The sequence below is a fragment of the Cebus imitator genome, unplaced genomic scaffold (genome assembly GCF_001604975.1).
Source record: "Cebus imitator isolate Cc_AM_T3 unplaced genomic scaffold, Cebus_imitator-1.0 Scaffold324, whole genome shotgun sequence".
Taxonomy (NCBI): Eukaryota; Metazoa; Chordata; class Mammalia; order Primates; family Cebidae; genus Cebus; species Cebus imitator.
The window spans coordinates 2,472,944-2,497,782 of NW_016107639.1; the positions used below are offsets into that span (position 1 = coordinate 2,472,944).

At 47.3% G+C, this 24,839-nt stretch overlaps 1 protein-coding gene and 1 long non-coding RNA gene across 4 annotated transcripts in view; one reads left to right on the plus strand and one right to left on the minus strand.

Annotated features, from left to right (window-relative positions):
• The first annotated feature begins 691 nt into the window (after positions 1–691).
• LOC108286620 overlaps positions 692–24,839 on the plus strand; it is a 41,299-nt gene continuing 17,151 nt past the window's right edge. For 2 of the 3 annotated variants that reach the window (XR_005196329.1, XR_005196331.1), the window contains exon 1: positions 692–1,658. This is a non-coding gene — a long non-coding RNA (uncharacterized LOC108286620). Of the gene's footprint in view, positions 1,659–3,710; positions 3,797–24,839 lie in introns of all 3 variants that reach the window. The other variant, XR_005196330.1, reaches the window with a different exon arrangement.
• The window catches only part of PARD6G (par-6 family cell polarity regulator gamma), an 86,662-nt gene continuing 73,404 nt past the window's right edge, over positions 11,582–24,839 (minus strand). Inside the window, exon 3 of the mRNA XM_017504583.2 lies at positions 11,582–13,225. Within this exon, the coding sequence (XP_017360072.1) occupies positions 12,387–13,225 (839 nt within the window). The 3' untranslated portion in view covers positions 11,582–12,386. The remainder of the gene's footprint in view (positions 13,226–24,839) is intronic.

Sequence of the window (24,839 nt, forward strand, 5' to 3'; positions counted from 1 at the left end):
GCAGGGTCTCGCTGTGTCGCCCAGGCGGGAGTGCAGTTGTGTGGTCTCCGCTCACTGCAGCGTCCGCCTTCCCAGCTCAAGCAGTCCTCCCTCATCGGCTTTGCAAAGTGCTGGGACTACACGCGTGAGCCCTGCGCCCGGCCAGCTTGATAATTTCAATAGCAAAACTGTTCTCCTATAGAATGCTTGTTTCTAAGTTAGGTATAAGCATCTAAGTAGAAGTAACCATTAATTCAACTTGATAAACTTGGTGGTTTCATCTGTGAAGCCCGACAGGAGCGGTGGAGCCCCGCGTTGCGGTGCTCGTGTGCATGCGTTTTAAAGCAAATTGGAAACGTCTATAACGGCGGCGCAGCGGGCAGCGAAGGCCCCGCGGCCTTGGCCGCCCCCGCGCTCCTGAACCCCTGGCCTGGGCAGGGCCGCCGCCTCCGAACCCACCTCTCCGCCTCCCTTGGAAGAGGCGGCCAGAGGAGACCAGCCAGGACTGCGCTGTTGCCGGACGGCGGGTGAGGCTTCTTTCAACGGGGCGAGTTTCAGTGAGAAATGCGGGATGCTTTTGAAGTTTCCACAGAATATGGTTTCTAAGAGTATGTGTTTTGCATCTTTGGCACTTGCGGGGGCGCCCCTCTTTTGACTCTGCCATTGAGGTGGAGGCAAGACGGGGCGGGGCAAGCAGTTTTCCATAAGACCCACCCCCGTGGGGGACCTGTCAGTTTGTCGTTGCCATGGCAACGACCGGAAGTTACCGCCCCTTTCCATGGCAACAACCTGAGGACCTGACAGTTACCACCCTTATTCTAGAAATAGCTGTATAATCTGTCGTTTAATTTGCATATAATTAACTGGGTATAACTATGAGCGCAGCCCTGCCCCACCCCCAGCCGCTCCCCTGGGCGCACTGCCTGAGGGGTCGCCGTGGTCGCCCCTGCGCTTCAGTGGGCCTGGAGGCTGCGGCCCAGCAGCAGCGGGGAAGAAATGTTGCCGAGAAAAGCCATGGGCCCTCCGAGGCTAAGCCGTAGTTCGGGGGCTGCCCTGCCCTGCATCACTCTGAGTCCTGTACAGGAGGCAAATCAGGCTGCATCTCCTCAGGGTGAGCGCCTGTGGCCCCAAGCCAAAAGGCTTTTCTCAGCTCGCGGGGCCCTCGCTGGGAGAGGTAGATTAGGATCCGGGCACCGTTCCTAGCATCTGCTACCTCAGGGCGGAGACGAAAATGCTATAAAATGCTTAATTGTGTGATAACAACCCTCGTGAGAAAGGAAAGGGAACGCTCCTGAGGAAGCCCAGTGCGCCCCACAGAGCTCCCCACACGGGAGAGGCTGAGCCGCGCCGGCGCTGCCCTCACTTGGGGGCGAAACGTGGCTGTGATTTCCACAGGTGACAGGAACCAGGCAGTGATTCAACTCGTATTTGGCTTTCACATTCTCCAACAACAGGGTTCTTCAATCTGGGAAGGGTAGAAAGTTCTGCAGAAGAAAAAGTCAAAGGTAAGGAGAGTTAAAAAATGAGATCATTTCAAAGTGAATGCAGTCTTGAAGCCCAAATGAATTTCAAGCTCCAGTTTGAAAGCTGCTGCAGATGTGATTGCAGAATCACACACGGTGGCCCCGGAGAGGAACTGCTGCTGAAGGAGGTCAGAAAGAGTGGGGACTGAATTTCAGGTAAGAGGACGCCAGTGGTTCTGGAGCCCTTGGCCTTGAGCTATGCCCTGCGTTCACACGCATTGACATGTCTAAGTCCACCCAAGCCATGACAGTGCGAGCCTCTCCCTCCCCCAGCTCAAGGCCTCTGGGCCCCTAGGACAGGGGACAGGAGAGGAGACAGTCCCTCCTGGCTCAGGGGTGCCGGGAGCCCGTGATGGCTGCTGTGCCTCCCCTGAGGTGCCAGGTGAGAGCTGAGACTTCTGTTCCGGCTACACCAGCTCCGTTTGTCTCCAGGAGGTGTCGGTGTGGTTTAAACCCTTCTGAGTGCAGCACAGGTCCCGCCTTTCACTGGAAAGGCTTGTTGCCTTGTGTCTGGGACTTTTTATTCTGTGCTTTTCTTTTGGATATCAAATTTCCTGTTCACTCTTGCTTGTCACTCTGATCTTACTGCCCTCTCCCTCCCTTTGGAACACTCTCGTCATTCCTGTTTTCAACTAAGAACCAGACACATTCATGCGGTGAAATTAATGATCCTTGGGTGTGGTCAGCAGACAGTATCAAACCATGCAGTCTTTTAAGGTCCATTCAAACACAGACCTACAAAATGATTTATTGTTCCACATATTCTGGTCCTAAGGTGTTTTCAGATCATAGGCAAACAGAGCAGTTTGTGTATGCAAAAGAATGATTGTGCCCAGAAGTCTTGCTAAACAGGTCAGCTAAGAGTCCAAAATATATTTCTAGGGTGCTTACATCCAGAAGTGAGTGCTTATTAATTAATATTTGGAATGTATGGGGTGCCAGGAGGACCCAACTATGAAGTATGTATGTGGATGGTGAGACTAGGAGTGATTTTTTTTTTTTTTCATATTTTACAAACTTTCTAAAATGAACGTGTGTTTAGTCCTCTAAAAATGTAAGTGGTGTCCCAGTTAGCAGTGCTACCAGTTGGAAAAAGTGATTAACACCATTCACCCATTAATTTATTGTATATAAAGTTGTTGCCATCATTGTTGAAATTAGGTGCTGCTAGATTGTGCAAGTATCAAAGCTTCAAGTTCAAGAAGCAAAAAAAGTGGGTCATCTGACTGGTTGTTGATCACTCCAACAGCAAAGTTCTAGGCAATTAATATTTTTGTTACTTTTGAAACATAGTGCAAGGAATTAACAAAAGTGTGCAGGACAGGGACAACTCCTCCCTCACCAGCCTCATAACAATGTTCTTGAAGTCTTTTCTTCTCTACTACTTGCATTTTCTAAGTAGAAAGTGCTGGGGCTTGTACTCCACAGGAGTGGTTCAGAGGCGTGGCTGCCCTGACCCCCACAACCTGAAGGGAGAAGACCACATTGGGGCAGGCAAGGGGCCAGGAGACAGCAAGCAAGTATTATTTTTCCTGTGTGTAGACTCATATTTAATAATTGTTGAAGAAAAAAGCCTTAACACCACACGTAGCAAGTTTGAATAGAGTTGTCTGATGACCTTGGTCCCATGGCTGACCAGTGACTGCCATTATGCCCGCAGAGATGGGATGCTGAGCCATCATTTCTCTTTCCTCTTTCCTGAAATTGGTTCTTATACCACCAGTGGCTTGGTCTCTGAGATCCTGCCTAATGCTGGGGATAAAACATAAATGAAATGGAGTTACCCCTCAAAGAGCTCCCAGCTTTAAAGCCATGACCCTGTGCTCCATCAATGCACAGGAGCGAGGGGAAGGTGGACGTTATGGGAAGAGCAGAGAATGCTTCACAGAGGGAGGCACCACAGCTGACCTCAAGTGTGAAGGGAAGCTGCAGGGGAAGTGCAGAGTGGTCCCTTTCAGGCCGAGGAACAGCACAAGATACCTTTGAGATGTAGACATGAGAGGCACAGCTTGTTTGAGGACTATGGAAGAGTTTAGGGGCACATAATTGGATTTCAGGGTTAAGTTGAGGACTTGGGATCAGTCTGATAAGTTTAAACGTCTTGAAATAATTCTGGTAAATAAATGTGGTAAGACAGTGCAGCACTACAGGTGCAGAAGCTTCAGAAGTCTTCCTCTTTCTCCTCTCATCCTCTTCCTTCCCTCTTAGCCCTAAACTGAGGCAGAGCAAAGAGAGGTCCAGCTGGCAGAGGGAAGGACTAATGGTGCTTGGAGTTGGCTGTGGAGCCAAGCAGGGTGAGGAAGGGGCCCCAGGGGAGATGAGAATGGCCCCTGTCAGTGTAAGTGGGGTTGGGAGGTTGAGAGGTACCTCTGAGGGGGCATTGATCCTGGAGATGGGGAAGGACACCTGCGTGGGGAAGAGGGCAGCCGTGGTGGTGATGGGAGGTTAGTGGTTACATTCAGCACGTAAGTATATTAAGGATTATGGGAGCAGGTTTCTTGCAAATAAGGAAAGGAACAATCGAGATGTAAATGTATGTGTGCACGTTTGTGTGTGTGTGTGTGTGTGTGTGTGTGAGAGAGAGAGAGAGAGAGAGAGGTCATCTCCAAGACTACCCTCAGGTTTACTGAGTTTCACAAGCCTCAGAAGTCATTATGCTCATGACTATGGTGTCCCTAAGGGGAAATGGCACACGGCAAAGACTGCAGGAAGCCCGTGCGAGTTGTGAGCATCCTCTCCAAGGGCAGTCATGCGGGACGCTCCTAACTCCTCCAGCAGTGAGCTGTGATGATGTGTGAGGTGTTGTCTACCAGGATGCTTGTCTGAGCCTGAGTTCCTGTGTGTTGTTTGGTGGATCGGTCCCATAGGCACACAGGAGGCTACAGAACCCCTGAAGAAAATCAGGGGTTCATTGTAAGTCACATTATTTATATGAATTGTCCAGACAGAAGGGTGCAGGTGACTCAAGTTTCTAAGTGTACAAAACACTCATGCTATAGTGTCCAACTTTTTTGGCTTCTCTGGGCCACAATGGAAGAATTGTCTTGGGCCACACGTAAAATACACTAACAATAATAATAGCTGATGAGCTTAAAAAAAAAAAAAAGCCTATGCATAATTTTCATGATAATCTTATTAAAAAGTGGGGGAAGGACATGAACAGACATTTTTCAAAAAAAGACATGCATATGGCCAACAGGCATATGTAAAAATGCTCAACATCACTAATCATCAAAGAAATGCAAATTAAAACCACAACAAAATATCTCATCCTACCCTAGTCAGAATGGTTATTTAAAAAGTCAAAAAACAGATGTTGGTGAGGATGTGGAGAAAGGGAATTCTTATACACTGTTCATGGGAATGTAAATTAGTACAACCCCTATGGAAAACTGGAGATTTCTCAAAGAACTAAAATTAGAACTACCATTTCATCCAACAATCTTCCTACTGTGTATCTACTTGAAGGAAAAGAAATCAATATGTCAAAAAGATATATGCACTCATATGTTTAACGCTATTCACAATAGCAAAGATATGAACATGAGCCTGAGTGTCTGTTAGTGGATGACTGGATAAAGAAAATGTGGTGTACTACTTGGTAGAATACTATTCAGCCATAACAAATGATATTGTCTTTAGTGACATCATGGATGGACTGGAGGTCACTATCTGAAATGAAACAGGTCAGACCCCAAAAGACAAATATCATGTGTTCTCACTCATAAGTGGTAGCTAAAAAATGTGTGCACATGGATGTGCAGAGTGAAATGACAGCTGTTGGAGACTTGGAAGGGTGAGAGGTTGGGGGTGGGTGGGTGATGAGAATTTAAGGGGTACAATGTTAGGTGATGATATCCTAAAAGCCTTGATTTGACCAGCACATGTTGTATGCATTTATCCAATTATGCACAGACACTCCCTTTTTTTTTTTTTTTTTTTATGTTAGGTGATGATATCCTAAAAGCCTTGATTTGACCAGCACATGTTGTATGCATTTATCCAATTATGCACAGACACTCCCTTTTTTTTTTTTTTTTTAAAGATCATCAGCTATCATTAGTGTTAGTGTATGCATGCTGAATAGGGTATCCAAAACTATACTTGTACCCCACAGATTTATACAAATAAAAAATGGTTACTAGTAAGGATGACTCTGAGATTTCTGCTTAGATTATTATTGTAGTAGCATTCACCTAAGATATTGTTTCCCCAAAATATTTTCAAATACAAAAATCATGATTCCAAGAAAGTGAAGAAACAGGATGCTCAGAGAAAGGATTGCCTGTTTCTCACTGATTGTCTTTCTATGGGTCAGTGGTCCTGAGCAGGGAATATTCTCTTTAATATTTTCAACAGCAACTTGAGTGACCTTTTACATATAAGGAGACTTCTGATTTTTGACAGAGAAATGAAGTCACTTGCACTGAATGACAGTCTGCCTATTGCTGGCTAGAACAGATAGTGAAGGTACATTCCAGAATAAATCAAAGGTGGTGGATGGTGTCTTTCCTTAGCTAGAACTGTGTGGATAAACATTGCGTTTTTAGTTTTTTATTGTTTTTTTTTTTGAGACGGGGTCGCACTCTGTTGCCCAGGCTGGAGTGCAGTGGTGTAGTCACAGCTCACTGCAGCCTTGACCTCTTAGTATCAAGTGATCTTCCCACCTCAGCCACCCGAGTAGGTGCGACTACATTTTTTCTTTTAGGCAAAGAGAATACACTTGGCTAATTACAAAAAAAAAAAAAAAAAAAAAAAAATTGTAGAGACAGGGTCTGTGTTGCCCAGGCTGGTCTTGAATCCTTGAGCTCAAGAAATCCTCCCACCTTGGCCTCCCAAAGTGATAGGATTACAGGCATGAGCCACTGCACCTAGCCTGCAGTTCTAAAAACAGATGGGGTGAGAAAAACATCAAACAGGTGTGAAGTATGGTTCTGAAAATTATTTGTGTGATACTAGAAATATCAGTCTGCCTTCATTTTCTCATCTGAAAACTAATGGTAAATGGCAAAAATTTACAATATCCTCTTTCTGGCTGTTTTTCTTCTCATTTATTGATAAACAAATTATACGTAACCGTTTGTTGCCTGTTTCTGAAGCATGAGCTCCAAGGAAACATTGTTCTATTCATCCGCACTAAGTAGGATCATTAGTAACTGAACATCAGAGAAAATAGGACAGCCTCTGAATAAAGCGCTTATGTTGGCATGGGAAACAACAAAACGTAAAACCGTCGTGGCAGGCAGAGGACGTGAAGTGGGGTTTCATTACACGGAAATAGATTTGGGACTCTGGTACTCATCAGTGTCTGTGGTGCTTCTGCGGCGGCCTGGTTCTGAGGAGGTGAAGTGGGGATCTGCAGCCCAGTAACTGAAAGTAGATTTGGGGCTCAGATCCCATTATCCATGTATGTTGTGCCCTCTGCAGTCTGGTTCCGTGTAGTTCTCTTTTCATGACTGGTAGTCTCTGTGGCCCAGTTCTGTGATGGTGGTTTTCCATCTCTGATTCTCATTTGTGTGTGCTGGTCTTTGGAGTCTGGTTAATTGGAAATTGATTTTGAATGTTATCCTTATTCGTGTGTGGTGCTCCCTATGGTCTGGCTTTGTGGAAGTAGATTTTGGATGCTGATTCTGTCATACATTTGGCATTATGCAGTCCCATCATATGAGGTATGTTTGGCCCTGTGCCCCTGTTATGCTACAGTCTTATCATGAGAAAGGAGGTTCCATACTCTGATCCTCTCATCTATACGTTTGGGTCTCTGCAGTCTGACCTCAGGTGGGTTTCACATAGGGTGTGTAATTTGGCTCTAAAGTGGTAAAGCAGACTTTTCTGTCATCACGTCCATGTTGCTTAACAGCTCACGTGACAGTCTACCGGAAGTACAGTTCTTCTAAAAGAGCTTTTGCCTGGCACTTTGTCTTGGGAGCAAGGGGACTCAAATCAAGAAATAATGTGTTTATCTTCAAAGCTCACTGGGAAAGCAAATTTGGAAAATGGTACTCATTTTCTGTGTTGCAAGAAGAATGTTGAATAATTTTGTTTGATTTTTATTACTGTTTTAGAGTTTATGTCTCTCCTTGGGAACATGTCTGGGTATTGAAAACATTCTCAATATTTTCAAGTTCTTTCCTTTCCATAAGGATAAAGGAGAATAAAGCAAAAGATAATTGAGGAAAGGTAAGAGGGAAAAAAGAACTTGTATATTGATTTGGAGTATTTTCAGGAGCAAATAGGAGATATTCAAGGCAGAAAGTTAAAACGACTAGGTGTATAGATGTGGCATCAGAATGGTGGTGGTGGGAGATAATTCAAAAAATGGTATTTGTGTATTTAGGAAATACTTTTGCAGGTTACCTGATGTTAAATTACAATATTGATACCAGCACATAATATCCTAGAGGTTTCTATGTGCTTGTTGCATAGGGTCTTGGTCATCATGTCCAAGCTTATAGGCAAGTCCTATAAGCTTGGGGAATTAGCCAATAGTTGTCAAATGTGATTCCTGCACCAGCAGCATCAGCATCTCCTGGGAACTTGCTAGAAATGAAAATTCTCAAGCCCCACCCAAGAACCTTAAATCAGACCCTCTGGGGGTAATCCAGGCACTCTTTTTTTGTCTGTTTGAGACTGAGTTTTCTCTGTCACCCAGGCTGGAGTGTAGTGGTGTAATCTTGGCTCACTGCAACCTCTGCCTCCCTAGTTCAAGTGATTCTCCTGTCTCATTCTCCAGAGTAGCTGGGATTACAGGCACATGCCACTGCACCTGGCTAGTTTTTTTTTTTTTTTCCATTTTCAGTAGAGCCAACATTTCACCATCTTGGCCAGGCTGGTCTTGAACTCCTGACTTCAGGCAATCTGCCCGCCTTGGCCTCCCAAAGTGCTGGGACTACAGGCGTGAGTCACTGCGCCCGACCAGTAGGCACTCTAAACAAGCTGTTTGAGGGGACAAGGGTTCAGCCTCTGATCTGTTTGAAACAGAAAGTCCCTGAGCTCACACTGAGCAGCTTACCTTTCCAGAAAAAAGCAAGCTGGAAATCAGCTAAGTAGGTTCATACTTTCAGTAGGATGGTACACATTAAGTATTTTAGTACATTTGGGAACTGTCCATTAGTACAGCCTTACATCTTTTTTTTTTTTTTTGAGACGGAGTCTTGCTGTTGCCAGGCTGGAGTTCAGTGGCGCAATCTCAGCTCACTGCAACCTCCATCTCTTGGGTTCAAGTGATTCTTCTGCCTCAGCATCCTGAGTAGCTGGGACCACAGGTGTGTGCCACCACACCTGGCTAATTTTTGTATTTTTAGTAGAGGCGGGGTTTCGCCATGTTGGCCAGGATGGTCTCGAGCTCTTGACCTCGTGATCCGCCCACTTTGGCCTCCCAAAGTGCGGGGATTACAGATGTGAGCCACCGCACCCGGCCAGCCTTACGCCTTTTAAATAAACTATTCAGACCAGGTGAGTTTTAGTGCTGCCATAAAAAATTTCATACTAGTGCCAATTTTTAAAATGCAAGGATCAAAAGTTGACCCTACCACACTTGGTTCATACTTGCGTCCTTTAAAAACATTCCACAGAGGTACAGGTTACTTACATGGCCTTCTATTGGAAAATTTAGATTTTGGCTAAAATGGATTTTATAAAACAATCATGGCATTTTCTGAATACTTTTGCACCTTGCCATAAAACTCCCACTCCCTGCGATAATTTCATGTGAAACCATAAAATATTAAATACCCTCACTGAATTGTGAATAAATTCGCAATATCACTGCATACTCTGGGGTTTATGATGTGGATTATTGGGTCAGGGAAACCCAGCCCTGAGGCCACACCTGGCCAGCAGCCAGGTGCACATGTGGCCTCTGCTCACACTTAAGCCTTGCATCTCATCCTGCACCATGTGTCTCTGAAACTGGTCATTAATTTTGGAGTAGGTACCCGGTGCTGGCACTTGACCTCTGCCCCATCAGCTCCAGCTTATCAGACTGGGGGGGGGTCAATTGTCCAGCCACCGGTTTCCCCACCTCTGAACTGGAAAGGCTGCCCACAGTCCAGAGTTGTTGTTCAGACTCAGCAGGTGGCGAGTACTTGTCAAGCTTCTAGTGGGGTGCCTGCGCTGCTTCCAGGGTGCTGATGCTCCATGAGATCTCATCTGTAATTTGCTGAGTAATCGCATTTGTCATTGTAATTTGAATCTTGATGGTGCCAGAACAACAGTGTTAATGACAACTTTGCCACCTAGGGCATATTTAGGAAGTATTGTATAAATATTCAGAAAAGCTTTTTCAAAAAGACTTTGAGAGAGGATTCTGGACTGCCATCTGTTTATCTGAGCTTGGGCCCATTTTCTCATCTACTTGCCTCAGAGAATGTGTGCAGAGTCAGTGAAAAAAGATGGCACATGATAGGTACTTTATAAATCTGCCATTCTCTTTTTGAGGGATTACGTTGTCTCTGGTATTCTCTTCGACTTAGAACACAGCTGAACTATATCATTAATGCATTTTGTTTACTCAAAAGTCAAAAAAGTTTTTATTCTCTGATATATAAAACGAAGGAAATTTTAATACATGATATGACAGTTTTGTGTAAAAGGAAAAAGTGGCAGAAGTACAGTCCTGTGTAGAAAAATACACTCAAGCAGCTGTTCCAATCAGTTTGTAATTTCTAAAATTATGAATAGCACACAATTCTCAGAGAAAGCCTTATTTCTTTTAAAAAAAATTCACATTTGCTTAAAAACTTAAAATGTGGTAAGAAATATAACTTTCCTTCTTGATAGCAGACCCGATTATATAACAGACATTCAGTAATCAGCAATAACTTAGTAAAAGAACATTTCCTTTGTGAGAGCAACAGCATTAGTTTTAGTTCCACAAAAACCGCTTCTGACTACTGGGGCACCGAACAACATGCCTTTCCAGCTCGTCAGAGAGCAAGTCTGGCGAGATGTGGATCCTCACTGGAGAGGTCACTGGGAGGCATCTTTGGTCTTCTCTGTATTTAAGAACAAAGGGCCAGCAATCCATTGCATACAAATAACATCAAACACAGGTGTGGGAATTCACAAGTCCTCAGCAACAGCTATTTCTTACAAATAAATAGCATTCATGAAGAAAATAATTTGCTTTTCACTTAATAATCAGAAAAAATGAAAATGCTGAGATGCAGTTTTCCCTGTTAGCCGCCCCATGTTCACTAAGTCAGGACAGTTCCGCCATTGACCAGCAGGTGGTGCTCGGCCACAAGGAGAAGCAGCAGGATGTGCGTGGTTCCGACAACCTAGAAAAATATTTTTACCTGTATCTGTATGAAAGATTTGGTCAAAGTTCTCAAAGTATGAATGTAACATTTTATTCCCAACATTGTATTCAAGCAAAACACATTATATAAAATTTAATTTTATCAAATATGAACTTTTGAAATTACTAAATGTATAAATGTTGCTGGAAGAACATAGAGGATGAATTTAGTATTTGTTAAAAATAAGAACTGCCAGTGACCATCTAATCTAGAAATGAAAATTAGCATGTATTAATTGTGACTTACAAAAAGCAATGTCTATTTCAAAAACAAAGATGAGAACTCACATGCAAATGACTGCGCTGATCAGCGCCCTTACTGGAGGTGTGTGATGCTTATCCTTCATTTCTGCTGACAACATTTCAGAAATTGCCCTCAGAGTCAGTCAACCCACAGAAAAAGACTGGTTGTCATCTCAGAGGCAACAGAGACTTTGATCCCAAATCGGACTGCTGAGCCCTGCCTTCCAGTCCAGCAGAGCCACTGCTTCCCACCATGGATTCCCCCTTGAGGCTGAATGGGTCACCTGTGTGAGTCACAAAAACAGCCCCTGGCCAGGTGTGGTGGCTCACATCTGTAATCCTAGCACTTTGGGAGGCCAAAGTGGGTGGATCACCTTAAGTCAGGAGTTGGAAACGAGCCTGGCCAACATGGTGAAACCCCATCTGTACTAAAAATACAAAAATTAGCTGGGTGTGGTGGCACATGTCTGTAGTCCCAGCTCCTCCGGAGGCTGAGGCAGGAGAATTGCTTGAACCCAGGAGGTGGAGGTTGCAGTGAGTCAAGATCGTGCCACTGCACTCCAGCATGGACAGAGAAAGACTCTGTGTTTCAAAACAAAACAAAACAAAAAACAGCCCTGGGGATAATATCACAGCTGTGGGAGATCTCCTGTCCCAGCTGAATTATGACAATGAACAGTGTGAAAATCTGGAATTCATCTCCATGGTTGTGCCTATGACAGGTTTGGCTGCATTCATTCATTTTTTTTTTTTTCCTCTTGAGACAGTCTTGCTCTGTCACCCAGGCTGGAATACAGTGGTGCAATCTCAGCTCACTGCAACCTCTGCCTCCTGACTAGCTGGGATTTACAGGCGTCCGCCACCACACCTGGCTAATTTTTGTACTTTTAGTAGAGACAGGGTTATCAGCACAGTCCTCACCTGCAAGTCAGAGCAGAAAGCACAGTGAGAATCCTGAGGCATATTTTGCATGGGCTAAGTTAAAAATGTGAATTTGATACTTTAAAAAAGTAATTTTAAAGCTTCATTTTAAAAACAAAGTATTTTTGTAAAATTTAAAAAAGAATTTTTTGCATTTGGTCAGATCTTTCCTATCACTTTGCAAAGGCGCTAGGACCTGCACTCAGGCCTGGTACAGAGTGTGTCTGCAGGCATTCATTTTAAGTTCTGTGGAGAAATTCTATAAAAATAGGCAATATTTGTGTTTTCTATCCAGAAGTGGAAATAAAGAACAGGGTTTTTGTGATCACAAAAACAGAATAGGAGGGGACGCAGTCTGTAAGTCCTGTCCCTGTCCTTACCCGGGAAGCGGAGCTAAGATTTGGGGGCCTCTCCGGAGTCTAGAGCGTGACTGCAGGCCCGTGCTCCTCCACGCCGCCTGGCGGCAGTGCCAGGCTGTGACGCGGGTCGGCCCGCAGGGAGCTGAGGAGCCTCTGGAGGCTGCCATCCAGGGCCAGGTCCCGCTGCAACCGCTGCGCCAGGCCCGCACCATTGACCCGAGAGAGGCTGCCTGCAGGCGCGCCTGGGGCCTGGGGGGACCGCGCAGGCTCCAGCATGCCCTCGATGACGACGTCGTTGTCCTCGTCGCTCTCCGCCTCGTCGGGATGGAAGTTCTGCAGGATGCGCGGGGTGGGGGGACCCCCGAGGCCTGCGATGATGCTGTCCGAGGGCGGCCCCGAGCTGCCCAGGGCGCGGCTGCCACGCACCACATTATTGCGCTGGTTGGCGGGCTTGACGGTGACGATGAGGTTGTGGCTGTTGGCGATCATCATGTCCGTGACCTGGTCCAGCGTCTTCCCGGCCACCTCAATGCCGTTCACCTCCAGGACCTCGTCATTCACGGCCAGCAGCCCAGTGCTCTCCGCCAGGCCCCCGGGTACCATGCGTGAGATGAAGATGCCCGGCACCTTCTCCAGCCCATGCGGGGTCACGCGCACGCTGGCACCATCGCGGATGTAGAAACCCAGTGGCTTCTCACAGCCGTGCCGGTGCAGCCGCACTCGCCGGTGCGTCTCGGGGACCAGGTCCACGTCGATGATGGATGACACGGGGCGGAAGTCGCGCGGGAGGCCAATGTCCAGGTGTGCACGCCGCCGGGGTCCCTCGTCGCGCAGCGCGCCCAGTGCCCGCCTCCGCCTGCAGAGTGAGCCCGCGCCAAGGCTGCCACGCTCGGCCTCCTCTGTGGGAGAGGGGACAGTTAGAGGGGACACACAACTGAGCCCCGCCTGAGCCCTCTGCCATCATACACCTGGCACTGCTGTTCCATCCACGTGACGCGTAAACACCCCAGGTGCATGGGAGTGTTCCAGACCCACAGGCTAAGCTGAAACCAGGCAAGCTCAAGTGCAATCCCCTAAAATTGACTCTCTAGCACTCTCTAAACTGCTCCACAGGCACAAAACCAAAGGACCTACAGGCTAAAAGCTGCTAGCAGGCACCTGCAGCAGAGAGAATCAATGGCAAGTGGAGGGTTTGGGGTATGGCGGACTGGCCAGTGCCTCCGCCTTCAGCGAGGCAGCAGGCTGGACTGGGGACTTAAGCTTTGCCCATTCTCCTGTATATTCCTTCTCTCAACTGTAAGACAGATTCGTTTAAGGTTAATCACAACTAAGAGAGACCCTTCCTGCTTTCTTCTTTTCTTCCTATGTGCAAGCCCCACAGCTAGCCAGCATTCCAGGCCCCTTGAAGGTGATGCTCAGTCAGGCGTGTCAGCATTTCTATGCATTTTTGGTTAGCAGTTGATGAGGGGAGATGAGTAGAGGAAGGAGTGGGAGTGGGAGCAGAGACAGCTGCTTCCCTTCTGTGAGGTCCTGCACACACCTGCCAGCATGTGGCATGACACGTTTGTGGCAGTGTGGAAACTTTACCCTAAAGTTAGGCTACTGCAAAATAAAACGAAAGTCCACTGAATTAAGCAGAAATGTAAGGAGCTTAGTCTAAAGTAAAAATTTTAAGCAAAGAGACTGGTGGCATTTGGAAACTATGAAGAAGGTATTTTCCTCATCTCAGAAAAAAAATCTTGTTTTATCACTTTTATTTTTATATGAAGCCTCTAGTTTTTGACACACAAGGCTCTATGAGACAGGCGTCTTGGGGAGCAGAGGGAAGGGCTTGCTCCAGGAGGGTTGGTCCTGTGGAGTCTGCTGCATCCACAGCGGCCTGCTCTTAGGGCTGGGGAGGCTCACATCTTTGCTTTGCCAGTGAAAGCCAGGAGGACTGGGAGCCCAGGCAGAAGCAATGCCATCAACAGGTGCTCCTCAGAGCAGAGACCTCCAGGCTCCAGGGGTCAGTCTGGCTTCTGCATTTCAGTGAGCAGGCATTATGACTTGCTCTGGGGATGGGGAATGCTGGTTGACAGTTCTGGAAAGTTCTCCACCATGGAGGCAACATTCAGGCAGCTTAGAGAGGAGGCCTACGCTCAGGCATCTCATCTCTCAACCCAGCAGAGCCCATGGCCGTCCAGACAACGAGAAGGCCCTAGCACAGGCTCTGGAACATGCTGCAGGCAGCAGGGTTAATGCACCCTGGAGCCGGGATGCCCCAGCATGAGGACTGTCTTCCTGGGAGCTGGCATCCCAGCCAGCACTCAACACGTACCACTCAATGATGGAACCCATCCATCATCAGTTATCAGCATAATTTATTACCCACTGACACAGTAAGGTCTGGAAGGACTTTTCAATGACTTTTAAAACGACACCTGTAAGCCCTGTTTACCCTGATGTGATTATTACGCATTGTATGCCTGTATCAAAATATCTCATGTAACCCATAAATATATGTATACCTAAATGTACCCACAAAAATAAAAATTTTAAAAAATAAAATTACACTTGTAATACTCCTCAGCTGTGATCACTGGGGTTGAGTGTGCATATGTCTATTGAGTCCTTTCCTGCACACTCACACGAACACATATGGATATGGTTGTCTGTGGTTGTTTTATAGAAATGGGATCTCAGTTCCTGGCCAGCACCCAGCCTCTTCGCACCTCACAGACTCCGCAAATGCTAAGTTGGTGACTTTGAGGACACAGATGAGTCGATAAAGTCCCTGCCCTGAAATGGCCATGAAACTAGTGGGAGAAAGAAATAGACTGAATTTTACGTATGGCCACACAGAGAGCCCTGTGAGACTGGATGTGCCCAGTGTGATGGGAACAGTGTGGGGGCATCTGGGGAGGCGGCAGTTACACTGCCCAGGGGTGTGGGGACCAACACCATAAAGGTCAAGAGAAGATGTCAGAGAGTGAGGGGCACAGAGCCCCTCTTCATGTGAAGAAAGACTGTGCCTGTAGGCTCCGTCTGGTCTGGCTGCTGACGCAGATTGGATTAACCAAGAGCCTGGGACAGAGCGGGTTCTCCCTGGACTAAAAGCTAAACCCAAACAAAGGCATCTGCCTCATGATGTGCTCATTCTAAATGGGAGGGATGTGGATCCACAGGGCACAGATGGAGGTGTGGCAGCTTCCGAGGCGCAGCGCTCTGCCTGGTTTCCATGGCATGGGTTCTTCCCAAGAGGACTCCTTGGATGACAAATCTATACATTTTTAAGAGGGCAACCCCTCTGGCAAACCCATGCCTGCAAGAGCACTGTGGTGCACGTGGCCACCCACATGCTCCTCCTTTGGGATAGGCCCTGTGCTCAGGGCCATTTGGGGTCACCAGCCCTGTCTGTCCTGAGGCAGGAATTGGGACCACCCAAGAAAGGTGAGGCCCAGGGAGGAATGGCCTAGGAGAAGAGACTGAGGTTTTATGCAGGGCAGGTGAGGCCTGAGATGCTGAGGGTAGGGGAGTAAGAAATGGTGCATGTCCATGTGTGAAACAGCCCAGCCGCCTGTTTCACACACGGGCAGAATGAGGCGAGGCTGGGCCCAGGAGAAGTGACACTTAACTGTTCTAAGCATCCTCTTTCTCTCCACCATTGACTCAGAGATTTCAGACTCTATTTCACCTCCCTCCACGAGCCACTTAAAGTCCCAATTCACGGCCAGCCCTCCCGGGAGCCCCACTGCTGTTCTACATGGTGCATTCCCTTCCACCAAAACCATGAACCTGTCTGTGTCACAAGAACCAGGTGGCAGCATCTCACTTATCCCCACAGGGCAGCAAGTGCTCTGGTCGCGGTGCACAGTGGACCAGATTCAGGTTCAAGCCCAGAACTGTGGGATACAGAGAAGGGCACAGTGGGGACCCTCCTTGTCAGGTGCTTATAAATCACTTAGGTAGACCAGGGTTCACTGCACCAATAAAAGCAAGTGTGTGGATTTCTGCTTCCCAGAAGTCATGTAGTTCTTCCAATCCCTCCTGCAAAGTGCAACAAAAACCCTGGATGTTACATACAAAACAAACAAGCTATGACACAGGAGAGAACTCACACTAGCTGGGGCCTCAGGACCTGAGAAGCAACACGGCAGCAGTGCCCTGAGTTTTAGCCTTGTCATCCCAGACTTTGGAACTGAAGGCACCAGCAACCTGGCTGCACTAACGGGCACAGACCAAATAGCTCCAACAAAAATCTGTCTGCTCTGTCTATACAAAGATCAGAGAGAGGCACCCTAAAAGGACGGAACACATGTGGACAATAACTGCTGTACCCCACACACAGCCTGGACCCTCACCTCCTTGAGGCTGGAATGTGTGCCCAACAGCCCCTGACCTTGGCTCTGGTGCTAGAGAGACTAAGCAGGGAGTGAGAACCTGGATTTTTGTCTTTTCTCCATGGGCCCCACAGTCCTGAGGGGCCTCTCCTGCCTCAAAACACTCAGGGGCCATCCTAACACCCCCTCCTCCCAGCCAAGTCCCAACTACTGCAGATCCCTTGGCTGCACTCCAAACCCTCCAAACCTTGAGGGGTGTTGCCTCTGTGATGTGCTCTCCTTGTGTCTAACTAGCTTTTAACTTTCATTGTTGGGTGTTTTCTGCTGGGTCCATACTACTCTTCACGTCACATCTGAATGTTGTGTCCACAGTAAGAGGATGAAACTGTTGGGTATTGGGCCTTCAAGGACTTGAGCAGAGGGCAGCCTTGTTTACCACCAAATGATAATGTAAAATATAATTCTAGCCAACTACAAATTAAACCTTTTGAAGATATGTCTTTGCCTCTAAAACTTTAGTAAAGGTTTTTTTTTTTGTTTGTTTTGTTTTTCTTGTTTTTTTTTAAACAAAACATGGTGTTGAATTATTAACCTCCAGGAATTTGCCAGAAAACATTATAATTTGTCATTTCTGCCAGGCGTGGTGGCTCACACCTCTAATCCCAGCACTTTGGGAGGCTGAGGCAGGTGGATCACCTGAGGTCAGGAGTTCAAAACCAGCCTGACCAACATGGTGAAACTCATCTCTACTAAAAATACAAAAATCAGCTGGGCGTTGTGGCATCTGCCTGAAGTGCCAGCTACTAGGGAGACTGAGGCAAGAGAATTGCTTGAATCCAGGAGGCAGAGGTTGCAGTGAGCTGAGATTGTGCCATTGCACTCCAGCCTGGGTGACAAGAGCAAAACTCTGTCTCAAAAAAAAAAAAAAAAAATCATTTCCAATGATTTCCTAACAAAGGTACCACTTTGTCACCATCTGGATCTGCAAACAAATGTTGTGACTGTTCCCTTGTATTTTTCTTTCTGAGATGAACGCAGGCATGTCAGTGGCACACAGCCTCAGCTCAGGGACACCATATGGTCAGGTTGGCACCTACACAGCAAACCACCCCAATCATTAGTGTGTTCCTCCTTACCGTAGCACCTGAAGCAGAACAAAGGCCCAGATGCAGGGCTGTGAGCATCTCTCCCAGCAGCCCTACCTGGGTGCTGGAAAGGCCCCGCTGTATTCTGCCAAGCAGGCAACACAGACTAGGGCATGTGTGCCATGGCAGACACTGCTGGTGCTACCCTCAGTCATGGGGGCATCAGGACACCTTATGTCAGTGGAAACTTTCTACCTCTCTTAGAATCTAAAGGCATCAACCAGTTCACCAAAAGCGATCGATTACAACCTCCCCAATGGTCAGATCTAGTCACCCCATATGAAACACAAGGGCTTAGTGGTGGTTTTTTTTTTTTTTTTTAAAGTTTTGGGGTACATGTGAAGAACATGCAAGATTGTTGCATAGGTACACACATGGCAGCGTGATTTGCTGCTTTTTTTTTTTTTTTTTTTTTAAAGAGTAGTATTTTAAATTTTCTGGTAAATGTCCCCTGTAGAGAGCGTCCGACAAGGAGGGGAGGTGCGTGCCCCTTTCATCCTGTCCTGGCTCCTTACATCCTGAGAGCGAGACAGCCCACAGGGCACTCACTCCACATTTCCACCTTCCCAGGGAACTTCAGGGGAGTGCACTGGCCCTCCCTGCAGACCAGGAAGGTCTGATCCTCCCCCTACCATAAGGGGGCTGTTCTCACAGAAGTCCCTTCAGCTCCCCTTCTCCACACCACGGCCACCTCTTTGTTTAGGGGCCCCACAAATGGAAACGAGGACCCAACAAACTGGAGCCCCCTTTGATCTTGGTCGTCCTGGCCAGAACCTAACATCCCATGCTGACCCCTCTGGCCTTGGCCCTGTGCTCCAAGGGAGTTTCAGTGAATCTACAGGTGTAGGGCTCAATGTGTCACCATATGGGATAATTACCACTTTTCAGTGCAATACACTAATTGATCAAAACAGTGAAAGTCAATAATTACAAGTGACTCTCACTGGGCCTCATGGGCCACACCGCCACTGTGGGTCCTCTGTGTGGTTCCTGCCTAAGAGCATCATGGACGTGTGTGAGTGTGGACGTGTGTGCAGGATAATACACAGGCAGTGCTCAGGACAGGGCACAGCTCTTCATGCAGCAGCTCACTCAGGGCAGCAAGCTTGGAGCAGGTACTCCTGGGGACACAGGCTCAGGGAGTTCAGGGGCCTGGAATGGCCTGGAGAGGGAGGGTCTTGTGTGGAACACCCATGACAGGCGAGGCAGCAGCAATGCTTCACCATGTTTCCAGACAGACTTGGGGTCTTGGGAGGAGGCGCTGCAGAGGGTGAAGCTGGGGCTATGAGATGTGCCCAGGCCTGTCCTCACTCCCTCCCGCTGTGTCTCTGATGCTCTGAGCCACATAGGGAGATGATAACAAGCACAGGATCATGGCCCAGGATGAACGTGCAGGGAATTTTCGAGCAGCAGGGAAATGTGTCCCGTCATGGTGCAGCACCTCTCAGCAACAGGCATGCAGACCACCCTGTGCAAAGGCAGGTTCTGAACCCCTGGGCCTTGGTTGCAGCTCGAGGACACTCGGGTGAGGTCGATGCTGTGGGTTCATAAACTAATTCTGAATAACAGGAGGCTAATGAGCTAAGGAATGTCTGTCACTGTCAAATGGCTGTGTAAGCTGAAAGTTGAACACATCTGTAGGCAGGGGGCAGAAGAGCAAGCAGCTCAGTGGAGGAAATGGGCCGACACCCCACAATGAGGAGGGCCAGCAAGTGCAAGCAAGCGACTCTGGTCCTTCCTGAACTCTTGAAGAGATGGGCCGGCCATGGGCTGTACCCTGAACCTCCTTCCCAGCATCCAAGGGCCCAGAGCGTCTTTGGCTCCAACCACCCTGGCTGCTTCCAGTGAGAGCTGCGGCTGGGGTGAGAGAACACATCACCTTTGCCTGTCTGCAGAGGGAGGATGCAGGAAAGAAAAGCACTCAGTGTGTAGCTGCTCATACTGCAGCTGACCGCTCATCCTGACATGGGGGTGAGGTGATTGAATTTCAGACAACAATCCATTTCTCCATCTCTTTAAATAGAAACCATTGCATATGGACTTCATTAGTGAAAAATTTCAAACTTTCTTAGAAATAAAACTTGTTTTAAAGAATACTACATTTCTAAAATTCCAACTTGATTTCTAAAATACCTTTTTACAAGAAAAAAATTGTCACTGCTTCTTTTTCAAGAAATATGGTAAATCTGTCATTTTCCACAAAGTAAACAATTCGAGGAGTCACATTTTTTAGGCAACTGTCCCACCCTCTCCCCATATCCTGTTTTCAGTCAAATTAAATTACATGTATATGTGTCTGTGTGTGTATATATATACATATATATATAAATTTCTTTGGAGACAGCCTCACTCCATCACCCAGGCTGGAGTGCAGTGGCACAATCTCTGCTTACTGCAGCCACCACCTCCTGGGTTCAAGTGATTCTCATGCTTCACCCTCCTGAGTAGCTAGGATTACAGAAATGTACCACCACACCTAGCCATCAAATTAAATTATATTTCCTTCTTCCATTTCTATTTTGAGGTATCCGAAACAAGAGGGGAAATTGAAGTCTGGTCCTATAAGGCTTTCATAGTTATAAGTTTTCAAAGTAAAGATTTTCTAGGAAACATTTTCCTACAAACAACCCCTTCTGTCACATAAGGGCTTGACCTGAATTAAAACTATCTTGACTCTCCAGTGAGGAAGGGTAGACCAATGGAACAGAACAGGGGCCTCGGAAGCAACGCCACACATCTACAACCATCTGATCTTTGACAAATCTGACAAAAGCAATGTGGAAAGGATTCCCTGTTTAATAAATGGTGTTGGGAAAACTGGCTAGCCATGTGTAGAAAGCAGAAACTGGATCCCTTCCTGATACCTTACACTAAAATTAACTCCAGATGGATTAAAGACTTAAACATAAGACCTAACACCATAAAAACCTTAGAAGAAAACCTAGGCAAAACCATTCAGGACATAGGCATAGGCAAGGACTTCATGACTAAAACACCAAAAGAATTGGCAACAAAAGCCAAAGTAGACAAATGGGATCTAATTAAACTGCAGAGCTTCTGCACAGCAAAAGAAACAATCATTAGAGTGAACTGGCAACCAACAGAATGGGAAAAAATTTTTGCAATCTACCCATCTGACAAAGGGCTAATAACCAGAATCTACAAAGAACTAAAACAGATTTACAAGAAAAAACCAAACAAACCCCTTCAAAAGTGGGCAAAAGGTATGAACAGACACTTTTCAAAAGAAGACATATATGAGGCCAACAAACATATGAAAAAATGCTCATCATCACTGGTCATTAGAGAAATGCAAATCAAAACTACATTGAGATACCATCTCACACCAGTTAGAATGGCGATCATTAAAAAATCAGAAGACAACAGATGCTGGAGAGGATGTGGAGAAAAAACCACTTTTACACTGTTGGTGGTAGTGCAAATTAAATTAGTTCAACCATTGTGGAAGAGAGTGTGGTGATTCCTCAAGGACCTAGAAACAAATTCCATTTGACCCAGCAATCCCATTATTGAGTATATATTCAAAAGATTATAAATCATTCTATTATAAAGACACATGCATACATATGTTCATCGTGGCACTGTTTACAATAGCAAAGACCTGGAACCAACCCAAATGTCCATCGATTATAGACTGGACAAGGAAAATGTGGCACATATACATCATGGAACACTATGCAGCCATAAAAAATGATGAGTTTGTGTCCTTTGTAGGGAAATAGGTGAAACTGGCAACCATCATTCTCAGCAAACTGACACAAGAACAGAAAACCAAACACCGCATGTTCTCATTCATAGGTGGGTGTTGAACAATGAGAATGCATGGACACAGGGAGGGGAGCATCACACACTGGGGTCTGTTGGGGGGGACTAGGGGAGGGACAGTGGGGGGTGGGGAGGTTGGGGAGGGATAACATGGGGAGAAATGCCAGATATGGGTGATGGGGATGGAGGTAGCAAACCACATTGCCCTGTATGTACCTGTGCAACAATCCTGCATATTCTGCACATGTACCCCATAACCTAAAGTGCAATAAAATATATAAAAAGTAAATAAATAAATAGAGGTCAATTTTGTAGCTTCATGCAGCCAAAGACCAAAATATCTACCTAAATCAGTTAATAAAGTAAAAAAAAAAAAAAAAGATGCCACTTCCAAAGGTTTCCAGGGTTCTTCTCCTGGATGGAGCCTGTCCAACTGCACGCTGGGAAAGGGAGAGAAACAGGAAAGCATTCCCTTCATGCTCCGGTCACTCAGGAAGGCAGCTCTGCATGCCTGAGGGCTTGCGTGGTATGCAGGTAAGTGACTGGCAGCTCTTGGCCAAAGGCCCCTTTCTGTTTTCCATTAGCCATTCCTGGAGAAGGAGCACAACGTGCATTGAGTCCCTCAAATTGCTGCAGCATCTCACAGCTACAGACGGAAGGCCCTAGAGAAGCTGGCTCATTGGTGCTACCTTGTGCCCTGCCCTGTGAAATCGCCCAGCCAGGTGTCCAGCAGCTCATCAGAGCTGCTGAGGACACTACTACTTCTTGGCACCAATACCCCAGTACAGAATCCCCTTGACAACCTTGGCCTCTGCCACCCTGGGATCCTAAGCTGCATCAGACAATGGACATCCAGAACCATCACAGACAACTGTCCAGGACTCACTGGAGCTCCTGCCCATTTGGACAAGCTGTTTCTAAGTGACTGGGGAGGTGTCAGGCCCTCCCCAGTTACTTAGGATGTAGGCTCTGGGGCACTGCCCCCAGCCCCAGCACCAACATGGGCAAAGCAGGGGCTGTTTTCTGCTCCCCAAACCCTTTCTCTCTGTTTCTCCCATGCCTGGTGAACTCATCGTGTCCAGTCTCCTGAGTTCTGAAGAAATGTAAGTGATATGCAGAGTTTGAGCCCACATTATCTCTAAGAAAGGGACCCTCATGGTTCTGGAAGACTCATTTTGGATTCCACATGAGAAAAAAACAAACTTGCATTTGGAGATTAGCTGCTTAGCTGCTAGTGTTGTCCTAAATAGCAGTGGGTCAGACCAGCTGGTATACAGCATTACAAAGACCCAAGCTGAGGACACTCAGGGCCAGCCACATGGGTGGGTAGTGCTTAGTGACCACCAATAATGGCATCATCACCATCACCATCATCATCAGGACATTACCAGACCTTGCATCACCCAAACCTACTGTATCTTGTGCATTTATCCCAGGGATGACGGAGCAGCACTGAGGCGAGCTGCAGCTGTTTCCCTCCCTCTGGCTGGCCAGTCACTCCCAGCACCCAGTCCCTGTTAACGGCTACAAATGGACACAGCTGGAGGCTGACAGATGGACGCATGGCCTGTGCCAGTGGTGCAGACTTTGTTGTCCCTAACACAGGTAGGAGCTTTCTAGCAGGGAACATGCTCTTGAAAAACACAACCAAGAAAGTTCAGCTGACTCAGGTTATGCATGGCCAAACACAAGCATGAAAACATGGGAGGCAGCAGCCGACCAGCTGTTCATTCCAGCCCAGCCAGGGCCTCTGCCCCCAACTCGGGACTGCAGGGGCCTCTGCTAACAAGCTTAATGCTTGTCCTTTTTACAAGAATAAATGGCTAGGGACCAAGCTAGAATGGGCAAATAAATTCAAGTTGGCAGATGGTTCCCTCTGGGAAGAAGTTTTACCAGATTCACGGAGGTGGGAAAAAATCATATACCTGCAGTTGTCTAAGAATTCCCAATGAAAGTTTGAAATATTTTAGTTTTAATAGGTAGACTAGCCGAATACTTTTCTCTTTTCAGTTAGCTGTTATAGGAATGTTACGACCAAAAAAATGGCTTGCAAGTGGCAGTCCAATCTGCTCACTGTTCTGTGTCACAAAACACACTGACGTGGAAAAGGAGCACCTAAAAGCACAAGCTTACAGCTTGCTCTCAGACTCTGCAGGAACCCAGACAGAGCGCCCCAGCCTTCTGGCCTGAAAGTCCCTCCATCAGGGTGGGGAGAGGCAAGGGGTCAGGGGTCCAAAGAAGGGGGTCCTCTTCCATTTGACTGGGATGAGCACTTGCTCAGGCCCTGACCTCAGAGGAAGGCTCATGCAGGGCTACTGGAGAGGATAGAGGAGGGTCCCAGGCAGGGCTGCAGGGAAGGCAGGCAGGGAGGCAAAGACAACAGTGGGGGCATGAACCCCAGGGCAGGTGAGACCTCCACAGGTGGAAAAGGGGAGTAGGTGCTGGCACAGCCATCCTCTGAGCCCCAGGCCAGGCGTGGTGCATGGGACACTGCCTTCAGCCCCCCACTGGGGCCCACTGGCCTCCCACCCTGAGGCCACAGCAGGGATGAAGCTCATCCAGTCTCTACCACCCAGCCATAGCTCTGTTGGGAAGGCCCCCAGGCCCAGAGGGCTAAAGGCGAGATCTTCAGCGGCCTCCAATATCATCTACAAACACATCATGCAGCGTCCTCTATCACACTGGGATGTCTCAGGCAGCACCCTCCAATATGCAGGGATGCAGCATGAGGTGCTCTCAGATATCACACGGTATGTGTCACGCAGCTCCCTCTGACATGTGGGATGCATCACACAGTGTCCTCCGACATCACGTACAGATAGATGCCTCAGGCAGCACCCTCCGACATCATGCTGTATGCCTCACATGGCGCCCTCGGACATCCTCTTCACGGCCACTCCCACCCCAATTCCTGATCTTCCCAAGTCTCCTGGCTCTCGGTGTTCTTGTTAAATCACTCTAAAGTAAGAGATACAGCCTCTGTCTTTCTTTCCCACTTAGGATCAGTTGGTTTTAACTCACCAGGGAGAGGAGTAGTAAGTGCTCACTCATCTGCCACACTTGATTGCAAAACAGGAGCAGCTGCCAGTCGCTCTGCTGTAGCCACCATGGTCACAAAGGCCATGGTCTCGCCTGCTCATGGGCAAAGTGGCTGCCAGCTTAAAAGGCAAGAAATTAAAATAATAAAGAAAGGAAGGAAGGAGGGAGGAAGCCTAGGGGAGAGCACGTCTCAGTCTCTCAGTGATGCCATCAGGACGCGCCAC